The sequence below is a fragment of the Schistocerca cancellata genome, chromosome 9, assembly GCF_023864275.1.
Source record: "Schistocerca cancellata isolate TAMUIC-IGC-003103 chromosome 9, iqSchCanc2.1, whole genome shotgun sequence".
NCBI classification, from domain to species: Eukaryota; Metazoa; Arthropoda; class Insecta; order Orthoptera; family Acrididae; genus Schistocerca; species Schistocerca cancellata.
The window spans coordinates 185,562,854-185,578,495 of record NC_064634.1 but is presented as its reverse complement, the minus strand read 5'-3'; the positions used below and the strand labels follow the sequence as shown (position 1 = coordinate 185,578,495).

The 15,642-nt window shown below is 44.4% G+C and overlaps 1 protein-coding gene across 1 annotated transcript in view; it reads left to right on the top strand.

Annotated features, from left to right (window-relative positions):
• LOC126101005 (alpha-tocopherol transfer protein-like) overlaps window positions 1-15,642 on the top strand; it is a 67,998-nt gene that overhangs the window by 10,021 nt on the left and 42,335 nt on the right. Inside the window, exons 2-3 of the mRNA XM_049911671.1 lie at window positions 4,833-4,971; window positions 15,443-15,602. Coding sequence (XP_049767628.1) covers window positions 4,833-4,971; window positions 15,443-15,602 — 299 coding nt within the window. The remainder of the gene's footprint in view (window positions 1-4,832; window positions 4,972-15,442; window positions 15,603-15,642) is intronic.

Here is a 15,642-nt window from a genome sequence, read left to right as displayed (position 1 = left end):
GCTTTGGTACAGGACATAGCAAATGATAGGATTACCGGTAGTACTGGTTGCATTTGTAGAGAGTAAAACATAAATGGATGTGTGAGAGAAACTCGGAGGCGACGACTTCTCTTTGTATTTTGTTTGGTTTATTTGCACATAATTAGAGCCAGGCATTGTACAGTGTTAGCCCAGTGTGTATTTTATATCCTTACAAAATACAAATTTCATTTTATAAATAATAAAAATTAGTTGATTTCGTATCTTCCGCGTTTTAATGTAACCAGAGCAATTATTTTTGATGCAGGTACAGCTTACAGGTAAAAACATAAAAAAAATGTACATAATTTTGTCGATGTTTTGTACTCAATAGAATGTTCTTCAGTACAGTAGCCGTTTTTTTGTCATTATACTCGAAAACTGACACAATATGTGAGCGTATACGGAATTCAATATGATGGGAGATTGATGCACGTATTTGTAGTAACCGATAGCATTCTCAACATTCCACGCGAGGAAGAGTTCCATGTGCTACACTGGTATGCTCTGTTGCTGTGTGTTTCCCATGGTTAATTTATTACGGAAATATGTACAAATAAAGAAAGTGTATACGGCCCCATATCCACGTAACATATTTTGCTCAATTGTGTCTTAGAAATTCTTCCAAGTCTAGCAGCAACTTTGTGTTAAACATGATATTCAGAAAAGCAGTGAATGAAGAACAAAACCCTTGAGAACCTGTACTTCACTACACCACGAGTCAGATTTTGATTCGCTCCCTGTTGCCACGTATGTAAGAAGCCGTAGACGAAATTTTTCCCCTAAGTCCGTTATGTTACGAGTTATGCCCATACAGCTAAACGCCTTAAACAAATCAAAGAGAATACTATCTTCCACGAGTTCCTCCTGAAAGTAACTCGTACAGAAATGATTAAAGACACGTGATGCTGATTCTTTTTAATAAGTAATATTTCAACAATGACATGTTGCTGTCCCAGAACACATAGTCCTGTCTCCGACAGCAGATATAGGATCATGGTGGTTCTAAATAGGAGCCAGATAGTTCAATGAGTTAACTCATGGTGTACAGTCATCGTCTATACAGTAATGTGCGAGCTAAATACACAGAACCAAAAAAATGCCAACATCGAGAAGGAGCTGTACATCAAAAATGAAAGTTGGTAGCCATATTTCTACATCTGGAAGATGACGTCTATTCAAATCTCGCGCCAGTCGCGTAAGAGTGGCGCTAGTATCGACACTATGAGCAGGCACGCAAGGTTTGCTTTAAATACAAGCTGTAACGATCGTGAGTGTCTTTCCTGATAACCTTAGTAAGGCCAACCATTTTGCTTCTTACCTCTCCGGTGTCTTTACTCTCCCTTACAATCCCCAGTTCAATTATTCCCTCTTCCCTGATGTCCGCAATCGAACTGACACCTCTGCCGCTCCACTCGCTCCTGGTTTCCACCACTTGGACAAAATTACACACACCAAACTCAATGCCCCGATTACTACTCAAGATATATCTACACTCCACACGAAACGCAACACGACCGTGTTACCTATCGTCACCTCCGTGAAGTTCCGGCCTCCTTCCTCTCCACTCTGGCCATACTTTATAATGTGGTCTTGTCCACCGGCTTCTACTCCAACCTGTGGGAAACCTTCTGGATCCTGATGTTCCTCAAACCCGACAAACCGCCATACGCTGTCTCCTCCTACCGCCCGATCAGCCTTACCTCGGTCTTCAGCAATGTCCTGGAATCCGTCCTCTCCCGACGCATCCACCAGCATCTCCTCCAGCACCGCCTCCTTCCGCTACCCAACGTGGCTTTCAGCCGTCTTTCTCTGCCGATGACCTTCTTCTTCACCTCACTCACCTCCTCTCTGAACAACTCAACTCCTGTCGCTCTGCCAACTTCCTCTCCCTCAACCATGACATGCCTACAATTGTGTATGGCATTCCGGTCTCCTTTTCAAGCTCCAAACCTTCGCTCTTCCTATTAACTACGTCCATATGGTCGCCTCCCTCCTTCCTATGTCACCATCCATAACACGGATTCCTACACCTTCTACCCCTCGACCATTGTGCCCCAAGGTTCCGTACTCTCCCCTCTTCTCTACCTTCTTTACACAGCAGACATGCCGCCACCTTCACCCCCCCCCCCTGTACCTTCTCCAGTACGCCGATGACACCGCCTTCCTTGCCCTCGCCCCCACCCTGCAACGCTCCCATCACCTTCTCCAATCCCATCTTGATCAGTTCACCACTTGGTGCAACCAGTGGCTGCTCAAGGTCAATCCTTCCAAAACCCAGGCAATCATTGTAGGCAAAATCACCCCTTCCTTCCGCCTCCTTGATTTTTGTGTCACCATCTGTGGCCATCCTATTTACCTCACCCCCACCCTCAAGTACCTTGGTGTCACAGCTGACCATCACCTTTTCTGGACACCCCATCTCTGGATGATCCAAGCCAAGGCAGGTTCCCAACTCCACCTCCTCAAATTCCTCTCTTGCTGCATATGGGGTCTGGACCCCTCAAACATCCTCCACACCTATAAATCCCTCCTCATCTGCCCCATCCTCTGCTATACCCATCCTGCCTGGATCTCTGGCCTCTCACCTATTATGTCCCTCCAAATCCTCGAACGCCACACGCTCTGACTCACCTATTACATCCGCCTCCCATCCCCCACGTAGATCCTGTATGACTCTGTTCCCTTCCTGTACCTTCTCCTTTTGCTTGAACGGATATGGATCCTTTACACCTACTGCAAGCTCGATCACCTACACCTGCTTGTTTCTCCCATCCTCGCCCATCCCAACGTGCTGCTGCAGCTGTATTCTTGCATCCCACCTGCTCTCCACCCCCTCCATACACGTTCCCAAGGTGGCTTCCACCAACTCCTCCTCTCTGATGATGTCCTTGGTCCATGTCCCATCCATCTACCCCTCCTACCAGCTCTGACTCTTCCCTCCGATTCCCCCATTCCCACTATTCTCCCAGGGCTCCCTCTCTCCCTTCTCACCTTCCTTTTCTCCCCCTCCTCTCTCCCACATCTCCCACTTCCACTCCACTCCCTGGGCTTCCAACCCCTCCATTCTCTCCACCCCTCACTCTCCCTTCTTTCTCCCACTGGCTCCAGCCCCCTCCTTCCTGCCCTCCTACCTCTCCCTTTGTCCTGGAAGCAGACTCCTCCCCCCCCCCCCCCCCCCCCACTTTCGTCAGTGTGAGTGCTTCGCCAATGATCATCACCAGTGTTTCCATGCATCAGTGTCTTTCTGTTTGTGTACAGTGTTTTCATTGGTGTTCTACTACATTCGCATCTCGACCTGGATGTCTTCGTCTAATCAACTAGTGCAACATTTCATGTACAGTGCCTTCTTTCGAACGACTTCTGATTTATTTGTGCAGTGTCCATTATGTGTTTACCATACTTTTTATGTTTTGTCTGTATTCTGTGTCTATATGTTGTGTCTCTTGGCCGAAGAGTGGCGTATGTAGGCTGCTGCTGGCCCGCCTCAGCTGAGGCATGAAATAACAATAAGAGAGAAAAAATCGTGAGTGTCAGTTACTTTTGAGACTGAACGTGGTGAGATGAAGTTAGTCAAGAATGCCTTTAAGGCGACAAAGACGTCATCGTAAGAACCTCACTGTGTTTGAACAGGGTCGTGTAATAGGGCTACCAGAAGCTGGATGTTCGTTCTCCAATACCGCAAAAAGGCTTGGCATTAATGTAATCACTGTAGATACCAGGTGGATGCGGTAGTCACTATAGTCACTAGAACGTACGGTCCCAAAAGTCCCGGGTTCAGGACAGCCGCGCGGTACTACCGAGACAGAACATTATCGTGTTCGGCATATGGCTCTGACGCATTTTAGCAGAAAGTGGCACCACAGTGACACAACGAATTACTACAGATCGGTTACTTCAAGGACAGCCCCGTAGCCTGCATTCCACTGACCCCCACCCCCAAGAAAAACGCTATTTACGACTTCAATGGTGCCAAGCGAGAGCTCATGGGAGGGCAGGGTGGAGATCTGTTGTGTTTCCTGATGACACCTATTTCTGTCTCGGTGCCAATGACGGCCGTGTGTTGTTTAGACGAAGGGCCTGCAACCAGCTTGTCTGGTGCTAGACACACTGGAACTACACCTGAAGTTGTGGGCTGGGGTGTGATTTCGTATGACACTAGGAGCACTGTCGTGGCTATGCCATGTAACCCGGCTGCAAATTAGTACGTCAGTGTGGTGATTCAACCTTTTGTGCTGCCGGTCATGAACACCTATCCACCAGGTTTTTCCAGCGTGTTAAGGCCACATACCGCTGTTGTAACCCAGTATGCTCTAAAGACTGCCGACAAGTTGCCTTGGCCCGCTAGATCTGCAGATCTGTCTCCAATTGAGCACATACGGGACACCGTCGAAAGAAAACTCTGGCCTCATCCACAAGCAGCATTAACCGTCCATGTATTGGCTGACCAAGTGCCACAGTCCTGGAACTCCACCGCACAAACTGACACCTGGCACCTATACAACAAAATTCATATACGTCTGCATGTTTGCAATCGACATTCTAGTAGCTATACCAACTATTAATGTGACAGAATTTCACACTGGCAATAGCTTATTTCGCACTAACACTTAGGTGTGATCTTGCAATGTTAATCACTTTCATTTCTAGACAAATGTATCGCGGAAATGTAATTAGTCTAAATTCATTAGTGTTCGTTGTTGCGAATTTTTTTTTTCCTGTCAGGCTATTTTATTTTAGAAGAATGTCAATGAGAAGTACATGAATAGCTGATTATCCTAAAATTGTTTCTGTTGACTACCTCGTTGTTACAGATGAGTTACCGGCAGATTTCGCCCGAACTGCAGGCTATAGCGCAGAAGAATCTGAATGAGGACCCCAAGAGGAGGGACGAAGACATCAAGCACATCAAGGAGTGGTTGAAGAAGCAGCCCCACATCAAGGCTCGCGATGGTGAGTGTTGGTGCGCCGTCGAAGAACACCCGCTACTAGCAATTATGTTTTATTTTTCAGAGATACGTCGCTGATATACATAGCAAATTTCCCAATAGCAAAGCCAAGAGAATCGTATCACCCACAGATTCTTTTTATATTTACTGATCTTGATTTAAACATACCACGCAACGGAGATCTCCTTTACGTTATCATCATTCGTCTTCCGAAGTTATACAATTACCTGAGTATGCAAGTGGAGGCTATTACACTAACACAGCGTAATTTCCAACCAAAGATACGTTTCTTTTACATAACCTAAAGCAAACATACTCATGTGACAAAAATCGTGCGATACTTCCTAATATCGTGTCGGACCTCATATTGCCCAGCGTACTGGAGCATCTGGACTTGGAATGGACTCAACAAGCAGTTGGAAGGCGCCTGCAGAAATACTGAGCCATGTTGCCTCTATAGACGTCCATATTTGCGAAAGTGTTGTCGGCCAGTGCAGGATTTTGAGCACTAAAAGACCTGTCGATTATGTCCCATAAATGTTCGATGTCATTCGTGTCGGGCGATCTGGGTGGCCAAATCACTCGCTCGGATTGTCCAGAATCTTCTTCGAACCACTTGCTAACAATTGTGGCCCGGTGACATGGCGCACTTTCATCGTTAAAAGTTCCATCGGTCTTTGGGAATATTAAGTCCAGAACTGCCTGAAAATGGTTTCCAAATACACGAACACAGCCATTCACAGTCAGTGATCGGTTCAGTTGGACCAGAGAACCCAGTATATTCCACGTAAACACAGCTCACAACGTTATGGATCTACCACCAGCTTGCAAAGTGCCTTGTTGGCAACCTGGGTCCATGGCTTCGTGGAGCCTGCGCCACATTAGATCCCCCCCATCAGCTCTTACCAACTGAAATCAGGACTCATCTGAACAGGTCACCGTTTTCCAGTCGTCTAGGGTCCAGCCGATATTGTCACGAGCCCAGGAGACGTACCGCTGGCGATATCGTGCTATTAGCAAAGGCACTCCCGTCGGTCGTCTGCCAGATATCGCGATCTGTACTAACAGATACGTTCGTTGTGCTTTCCACATTGATTTCTCCGGTTATTTCACTCAGTATTGCTTGTCTGTTTGCACTGACGACTCTACGCAAACGCCGCTGCTCTCAGTCCTTAAGTGAATGCCGCCGGCCACTGCATTATCCGTGGTGAGAGGTAATGCATGACATTTGGTATTCTTGGCACACTCTTGACGCTGTGTATATATCATAACATTGATTTCTCTAACGATTTTCGAAATGGAATGTCCTATACGTCTATTTCCAACTACCGTTTCGCTTTCAAAGTCTGTTACAATCATGTCGGATACAGCGTGAATCACCTGAATAAAGATGACAGCTCCGCCGATGTACTACCCTTTTACGCCTTGTGTACGCGTTACTATTGGCATCAGTATATGTGCATATCGTTGTTCCATGACTTTTGTCACTATAATCACTGCGTGGCAAGCACTGTTAGGAATAATGCAAAAACTACAATACAATTTAATACAATAATACTAAAAATGTAAAGAACATGTAAATATGTCATTATCATCAGAGTTTCAATGCGTTTTTGTTGTGGTCTTCCGTCCGAAGATTGCTTTCGTACGGCTTTCCACTGTAGTCTCTCCAGAACAAGTTTTTTCCTCTGTCCATGACATTCATTTGAATCGGCTTACTGTATCCAGACCATAACCTCTGTTTGCAGTGTAGCCCCTTACACTTTCCTCCGTTACTAAACCGGGGATTCCTTGTTTCATTTATGATTTCAGAAATAGCGCCGTACTGGCTATGCCCCTACAAAATGCGCAGTGTTGAGTATACGTGATTTTTCTTTAGCTGCATAACCAAACTTTATGCTTGGGTTTTGCTACACCTTCCAAATTTTGCAGGCCTATACATACGCACGTCCGGTCTGGTAAATGAAACAGGGTGACCTTGTAGCAGTAGCTCCAGATTAACTAAGTTTTATTTATACGCTATAGAAATTGTACACTATATATTGTTGTACTCTGGTCATACACCTATGATGAGTCTGTCTTGAACAACAATTTCGGTCTATCATACAGCCTCCTCCATTTATAAAGAATTGTGACAAAGTCAAACACCTACAGCCGTCCTTATGATTTTATTTTATTTTTTTGCAACCAGTTTCAACGCTTCAATGCGCCATGGCTCTGAGCACTATGGGACTTAACTTCTAAGGTCATCAGTCCCCTAGAACTTAGAACTACTTAAACCTAACTAACCTAAGGACATCACACACATCCATGCCCGAGGCAGGATTCGAACCTGCGACCGTAGCGGCCGCGCGGTTCCAGACTGTAGCGCCTTTAACCGCTTGGCCACCACGGCCGGCCAATGCGCCATCTTCAGGCTGTTGTTGATGCGGTATTGGTTAACATGATCCCTGTATATATCACATCAGTTGCCAGCATAACTGGATTCCTAGATAATGTGTCAGCACTCCAACCATCAACTGCCGACTGACTGGAGAAACATTCACATACGAAGTATTGTTGGACTTGAGAAACATTCAAATACCAAGTATTGTTAGTAGTTGATGGATAGAGTGCTGAAACATTATATACGTATCCAGTTATGCTGGCAACTGATGTGACATATATAGGCATCATATCAACCCGTACCGCATCAACAACAGCCTGAAAATGGCGCGCTGAAGCGTTGAAACTGGTTGCAACAAAATAAAATAAAATCATAATGACTGCTGTAGGAGTATTATTTTGTCACAATAGAAAAAGGCCGTCTTCCCAAAGAACTCCTGCCAAAAAGATGGACATACAAAAACTTATAAAGTAGTCCTGCAAAAGCCATTTTGAGTGAGAGTTCACGTTAGTTTCAACTACTGTCGACTTCGGCAATTTATTTGAACAGTTATACTGATTCTGATACACCACGTGTTTTTACTGTTATGTTGGGTCGTCGCCTGTGTAACGCGAGACGTGAGTGAACGTATAGTTGCATGATGGACAAGCTCATGTCGGTATAGGGCAAGGTACAGAGTGGGCTGGGTGCTGTTCTGGAGGCTGTCCACATTGTTCAGTATCGCTACCGTCTGCAAAAGACTTGGAGGTGCTCGGTCATTGGGAGCATATGGGAGACTTTCATGTGTGCAGTGATCCACATGCGACCTCTGTCACATCCATAGAGTGGATTGCCTTCATCACGCTTCTTCCGAAATGGTCTCTTATATCACTGTCTGATGTACTTTCCCAGTAAGTGTGCTATTCTCGAGACTGCACTTGCAAGCGACTCATCTGTAGCGCCTGTAAATAATCTGCTTCCGTCACTGAACACAACTTTCCACCATCCATCCATGAAGTTGGGGTTGTCGCTACTATTCACCAACAGAGGTGTGCTGCACCATGGCGAGTCGTGACCGAAGCTTTATAACGTAGCTGCCAGTAAATTATTTCTAAGGTCTCGACTTTCGGATTACAAAATTGGTCCTACTTTTATTGCGTTCGTCATAGGATTAGCAGCAACTGTTCATCTGATGTGGAAGTCCTGGCGTGAATTTAGAAACCACTGGGGTTCGTAACCACAGCGATGAGCAAGTGCTCTTTCCTTGGGTCATCAGCTCGAACATCGATACACTGGTGACACCCAGGGCCCAATATCTTGGGCTGATGTTGGAAAGAACATCCAAGCTCTCAAATGTCACCAATAGGGTTTCGCTGAACATCAGATGCCTGAAACTGTGCTTGTCGAAGCTTTCCGGAAGCACCTGCAGTGCTTACTAACACCAGGTGTTCGAATGAAAGGGAAGATTTAAGTCCCGTCAAGGACGAGAACCTTATATACAGAGAACAAACGCGTAACAGGGAAGAATGCGGATTTAAATATGGCATGTCCTCTCCAAAGAAAGCAGCCTGGCTTATCGAAAAGCGATTTAGTGCAATCACTGAATATAACTGGATGAGAGACCAGAAAACAATTGTTCGGTCATAATAAATTTTCCTCCTCTTCTCAGACTGTAAAGGAATCACACTGCTTCATTGGCACGATAAGTGCCACACAAACCAAATCCTCAGCGAAGAGGTAGTGATAAGACTGCAGAAACAAAGTGTAGTTTAATACATCCAACTCCAACTAAGTCGAATTTGGTTCTACACTCAGTACGTAAATTCTCTTATATGACTGCCACGAGGATGGCCGTACCGTACCACATTCGACGTCACTAATTCATGGTAATCCGACCACATAAATAAGACGAATGCTAGAGAGGAGGGCCACACGCCACTCAAGAACAGTGTTCACCACTATTAGAGTTCCATCCGAATAACCCGGTAAAAGAAATGATTCGCTTGCAAACATTAGATTGACAGTTCAATAAGCTGAAGCGAAGGTCGCCAGCGAGAGAAGGCTGAACGGAAGATGACCTAAAACTGACTTGTGATTGGAGATTGTTCTCAGACTATGGACAAATGCCAAGCATAAAGTCTTCACGAAACAAACTCTAATGTAAGGAAACAGTAGTTAATATCCTGTAGCAGATAGAAGCTGAAGTCTTTAATTTCCGATCAGTGAGAATTTTCGGTCTTTCTGTTCGGAACAAACTCGCAAACAGCGCTAGCTCCTGAAAGAGAGAGATAAGTCAGGTATAGTTTAACTTAAGACATATTTGAAGTAGTTCCGCCGTCTGTCTCTGTATAGTATCCATTAGTAACAGAGGTGAAAAGTAGCAGCGCTTGCTCTGAGAAGTCGACGAACACGCACTGATACGTGAAATCATTATGACCACTGTCCACCGCCAGACTGAATGCCTGTTTGAAGCATTGGGGGCACGAGCTGTGTCAAGAAAATTATGTAAGCGAAACAGAGACGAATGGAGGATCATTCTAGCGACGACATGTCTGCAAATAGGGAAATCCACAAATATAACTGGCTTCACAAATGACGGGGAGTTATGGCTGCACCAGGGAACAAGTATTTCTGAAACAGCGACGCCAATCGGCTCTTGCACATTACTGTGAGTATATGAAAAGTGGTTGAAGGACTGTGAATCCATGATAAGGTGTCAAGCTGTTGAACGTTCCAGTTTCATCACACAATGTGGAAGTTGGAGGCTTGCGCACTCTATAAAGGTGGATAGACGGCAGTCTGTGGCTGCCGTGATGACAGAGTGCTTGTAAACTGCCTGCAGACAGTCCACTGGTTAACTTACACTGAGGAGCCAAAGAAACTGGTTACACCTGTCTGATATCGTGTAGGGCCCACGCGAACACGCAGAACACGACGTGGCATGGACACGATTAATATCTGAAGTAGTGCTGGACGACAATGACACAACGAATCCTGCTGGGCTGTCCATAAATCCGTAAGAGTGCGAAGGGGTGGAGATCTCTCCTGAACATCAGGTTGCAAGGCACCCAGATATGATCAGTAATGTTTATGTCTGAGGAGTTTGGTGGCCAGCGGAAGTGTTTAAACTCAGAAGAGAGTTCCTGAAGTCACTCTGTAGAAATTTGGGACACGAATGGACGCAGATGATCAGATGACATGCTTACGTACGTGTCGCCTGTCAGAATCGTATCTAGGCGCACCGGGGTCCCATATCTCCAACTGCACACGCCCCGCACCATAACAGAGCCTCCAGAATCTTGAATAGTGGCCTGCTGACATGCAGGGTCCATGGATTCACGAGGTTATCTGCGTACCCGCACATATCCATCAGATCGATACAATCTGAAATGAGACTCGTCCGACCATGCAACATGTTCCCAGTCATCAACAGTCCATTGTCGGTGTTGACGGACTCAGGCGAGGCGTAAGGCTTTGAGTCGTAGTCATCAAAGCCACATGAGTGGGCCTTCAGCTCCGATAGCCCATATCAATGATGTTGCGTTGAATGGTTCGCACGATGACACTCGTTGATAGCCGAACATTGAGATCTGCTGCATTTCGCAGAAGGGTGGCACATCTGTCACTTCGAACGATTCTCTTCAGTCGTCGTTGGACCCGTTCTTATAGGATCTTTTTTGCGGCCGCAGTGATATCGGAGATTTGATGTTTTACTAGATTCCTAATATTCACGGTACACTCGCGAATTGGTCGTACAGGAAAATACCCCCTTCATTTCTACCTCGGAGATGCTGTGTCCCATCGCTCGTGCAGCGAATATAACATCACGATCAAACTCAGTTAAACCTAGAAACCCTGCCATTGTAGCAGCAGTAACCTATCTAACAACTGCGTCAGACACTTGCAGTCTTATACCGTATAGGCGTTGCCGACCGCAGCGCCGTATTCTGCCTGTTTATATATCGCTGTATGAGAATACGCATCGCTACACCCGTTTCATTGGTGTCAAACGCATTGTATGCATTGTATTCCTGTCTGTAGGAAAAAAAATCTCATGGGCCAGTCTTTAGCGGAGTCTTCTGATTGGTGGAGTATTCTATTGCGGGTTTTTTTTAGGAGCTGAGAGGAAAGGAGTAGAAGTACACGCTCGTGCATGGACAGCGGTACGATCGGGCTAATTACTGCACGCAGACCAACTGCTACATATTTTTGAGAATGCTTTATTAAGATGATGGTCAGTCATGTACCATATGTCCTTGCGGACATTGCCAAACCAATGTACCTCTGATTTTATTGTGTTCAGATGCTCATAATTGGTAGTTCCTGTCACTTTGCTACTTGAAGCCCACAATAATGTGTACAGGGATGGTACAAACATGGAATACCTCTCTGTTTTTCGTTCAGAAAATTTCTCAGTTTTTCACTCAAAGCAAACAAAATGTCTATAGCACATACTTTAGGATATGGTTTAATTCTTCCTATATTTTCGAATACATACTACGTTGGGAACATTCCCAAATTAGGTTTAACACAAAGTTTGACATTCTTGGCTACTCACATTATGGGGTACAAATATGGAATAGTCCGTTTGTTTCAAGTTTGTGAAGTTAAAACACTGAAGAAGATAAATTTTTTAACATCGAGTATAGATTTAAGTCTCAGGAAGTCGTTTCTGAAAGTATTTGTATGGAGTGTAGCCATGTATGGAAGTCAAACGTGGACGATAAATAGTTTAGACAAGAAGAGAATAGAAGCTTTCGAAATGTGGTGCTACAGAAGAACGCTGAAGATTAGATGGGTAGATCATATAACTAATGAGGCGGTATTGGATAGAATTGGAGAGAAGAGAAATTTGTGGCACAGCTTGACTAGAAGAAAGGATCGGTTGGTAGGGCATATTCTGAGGCATTAAGATCTCACCAATTTAGTATTGGAGGGCAGTGTGGAGGGTAAAAATCGTAGGAGGAGACCAAGAGACGAATACACTAAACAGATTCAGAAGGATGTAGGTTGCAGTAGGTACTGGGAGATGAAGAAGCTTGCACAGGATAGAGTAGCATGGAGAGCTGCATCAAACCAATCTCTGGACTGAAGACCACTACAACAAGTTAAAACAAATAATGAGAAATCTGATAATTCACTATCAAGGAAAACACTGTAAAACATGTTGAAAGAGTAGCAAAACACACGGAATATATCATTTTCAGTTATTAAATTCCTGACTAAGTAATTTCACTCGCAGACGTCCTCTGTTGTGGCATGCACATTCAGTGTGCGCCCACATTTCGCAGATTAGACACGTTACCCATTCTTCCCCTGCCTTGTCCTGAGAATATTTGCCTGAGCAAAAGAAGTAATCGGCATCTTCATTAGTGGGTAAGCTGTTGCCTGGAACGCTGAGGGTGGACAAATCGTCTCTCACACTACATACATCAACCTCAGAATCAGATGATTCTTGGTTTTGGTGCCCTGTGCTTCTTTGTCTTCAGTTTATTTGTTGCTGTCGTTGATACTTCAAGACATCTCTGGCATGGACACGAGGTTAGGACTGCTGAAGGATCTGCTTTTCTTCCCCTGGTGCCTGGCCTCTTCTCTATTTGTGGAACGGGTGAGTTCTGTCAAGATGTAATTTCCAGTGTGGCAGACAACGTTCCTTCCATGACTGCCACATTAGCCTTTCCACTTTTAGAAGCCACAGCTCCTGCAGATGGTTCATTGACTGGATCATTGGGTAAAACACCAATCATTCCTTCATTGGCAACAATGAAACCTGCATCCGTGTAAATGGGAGGATGTGACGGGTATATTCCTGTCACCCTAGCTACCTCCCTTTGTGGTACTTGAGTTAGGCCTTCCCAAACAGTTCGGCGATGTTCATATTTGTTACTGGACGTGCAGTTTCCCTCATCAGTACGCGTACCTGCTCACAGTAATGGGCTTTCAGAGGACTCATGAAAACTCTGTCCAGTGCGTCCATCTTGTGGGAGGCATGAGGAGGAAGACACAGTATGCTGACATGGTCTTCGTGTGCGAGGTTTATAACATCCATATTTCTGGAGTGGCTATAACGCCCATCCAGAATCAGAAGTCATTTCTGAGGCAATACCTATAAATAGAACAGTTTGTGACAGTGCAGTAGAAATATGGAATACTAGGGTACAAATGTGGAATACTAGTGACACAGCCATCTTGAAATTGAGAAATGGAAATTAAACCAAAAATTAAATTTAAATATGCAACAAACACGACGATTACAGTTTAATCTATTAGCTACACATCTGTTTAAAAAATATGTTAATATTTTATATGTTACGATAAGAATTAAACTGAAAACCACCAACTTGCAACAATTATTACTATTCATTAAACCGGCATCACACTCACTCACAATGGCTGACAATTGCAATACGAATTCATCCCAAGGAAGTCTACAGTTGCTGAACGTACTTTTCAAGCAGTTCACCATAGTACGGCACATACGAGATGAGAAACCTTAAGATTTCATATTACTACCCCTATTCCCCATTTGTACCTCTTGCTCTGATTATTACTTTCTTGATTAAATATTAGAAATGATTGTAATAAAATGGGTTAAGTAGAACCAAGATTTTTAATTCAGTAATTATGTTAGACCTTCATTTTTAATTATTGTGCCTCTAATTCGTTTGTACGAACAAACATCCAGAACCAAATTACGAGGGCTATTCTATTCATATCATTCAATCTGTTGTGCGAGAGAATCATACGCGTACCTGAGTTCGTGTGGAGCGATCTGTCTCTTGGTCGATCCAGCCAGCGCAGGTCGTTATAACAGCTGAAAGGCTTATTAGTTCGGTTGTCATCTAATGAACTGCTGACTATGCGAACATTACTGCGGGCTACCTGCAATACCTTCACGCTTGATGTCTTTCCGTACTGCGCTGGCATCCCGCAGCGCAGATAATGTCTGCTTCACGAGGCCAAAATCGTTCAACAGTGCTTTATGAAGCTTAATACTGAACTTACTTTCATATCTTTGGCACCAAATTCGGCTGACCTGAACCATTTGTCCGGCCGCAGTGACCGAGCGGTTCTAGGCGCTTCAATCCGGAACTGCTGCTACGGTAGCAGGTTCGAATTCTGCCTCGGGCATTGATGTGTGTGATGTCCTTAGGTTAGTTAGGTTTAACTAGTTCTAAGTCTAGGGGACTGATGACCTCAGATGTTAAGTCCCATAGTGCTTAGAGCGATTTGAACCATTTTGTGAACCATTTGGAACTCGTCTGGGACGTTATCAGCTAACATTGCCAGACCCACCCACAACCAGCCCGTAATTACAGGAATTGAATTATCTTTTCGTAGATATTTGGTGAGGTCTGTCTGTAGTTGAGTCCATGCAGCATCCAAGCAGGATCGCTACTGTAGTGCGTTGAACAGATGGATAAACTCATTGTTAAGGGGATGGTCATAATATTTTTACTCATTAGTGCATACTGGAGTTAGTCTGAAGATATGTTTCTTTCTCTGTTAGTGTAATTACTTACTTCAATAAAAGTGTAATAACCAAGGCCTATAAAAGACATTTAATCCCAAATTCTTCTCTAACTACTCGATCTAATGAAACCCTTGATTTCTCATCTCTCAACACTTTGCTGGAAAACATCCCGATTGTAGTTAGTTGCCTCACCGGAATTTTTTGTTAGGGTGCTGCTTAAACGTGGCTACGTGCACCAGTCAGACAAGCAGGTCCCTGCACGGTATTCGAAAAGACATCTACCCCTGTGTGTGTCCAGTGCGTCACGTCACTCGCTAGCAGAGAGTATTTTAAACAAAGGACTGTGTTTTTAGTGAATCAGATAAAATAATTATACCCCATCAGATTCATGCTGACTACGTACCTCATGCTGTATCCACAGAATGGCGCTTAGAATAATTATTGTTTACGCCACTTGTTGGATGATGTAACAAGTAAAACATCACATCTTTGCATGTTTTTTACTATATATTATTTAACTTTTACTTTCATAGATTTTTAAATGTTATTTATTGCTTCCATCGCATCAAAATTTTTATTTCAGTCCACTGCATAACTAGAAACTATGTTGTTTCGCACTATGATGGTGTTTCACAGACGACCAGTGGATCCTGACGTTTCTGCGCGGCTGCAAGTTCTCGCTGGAGAAGACCAAGCACAAGCTGGACATGTTCTACACGATGCGCTCGGCACTGCCGGAGATATTCATCAACAGAGACCCCTTCTCTCCGATAGCCCAGAAGTATCTCAACTCTGCGTAAGTTAAAACATGTCTCTGCCAGTGTGAAGCTACGATG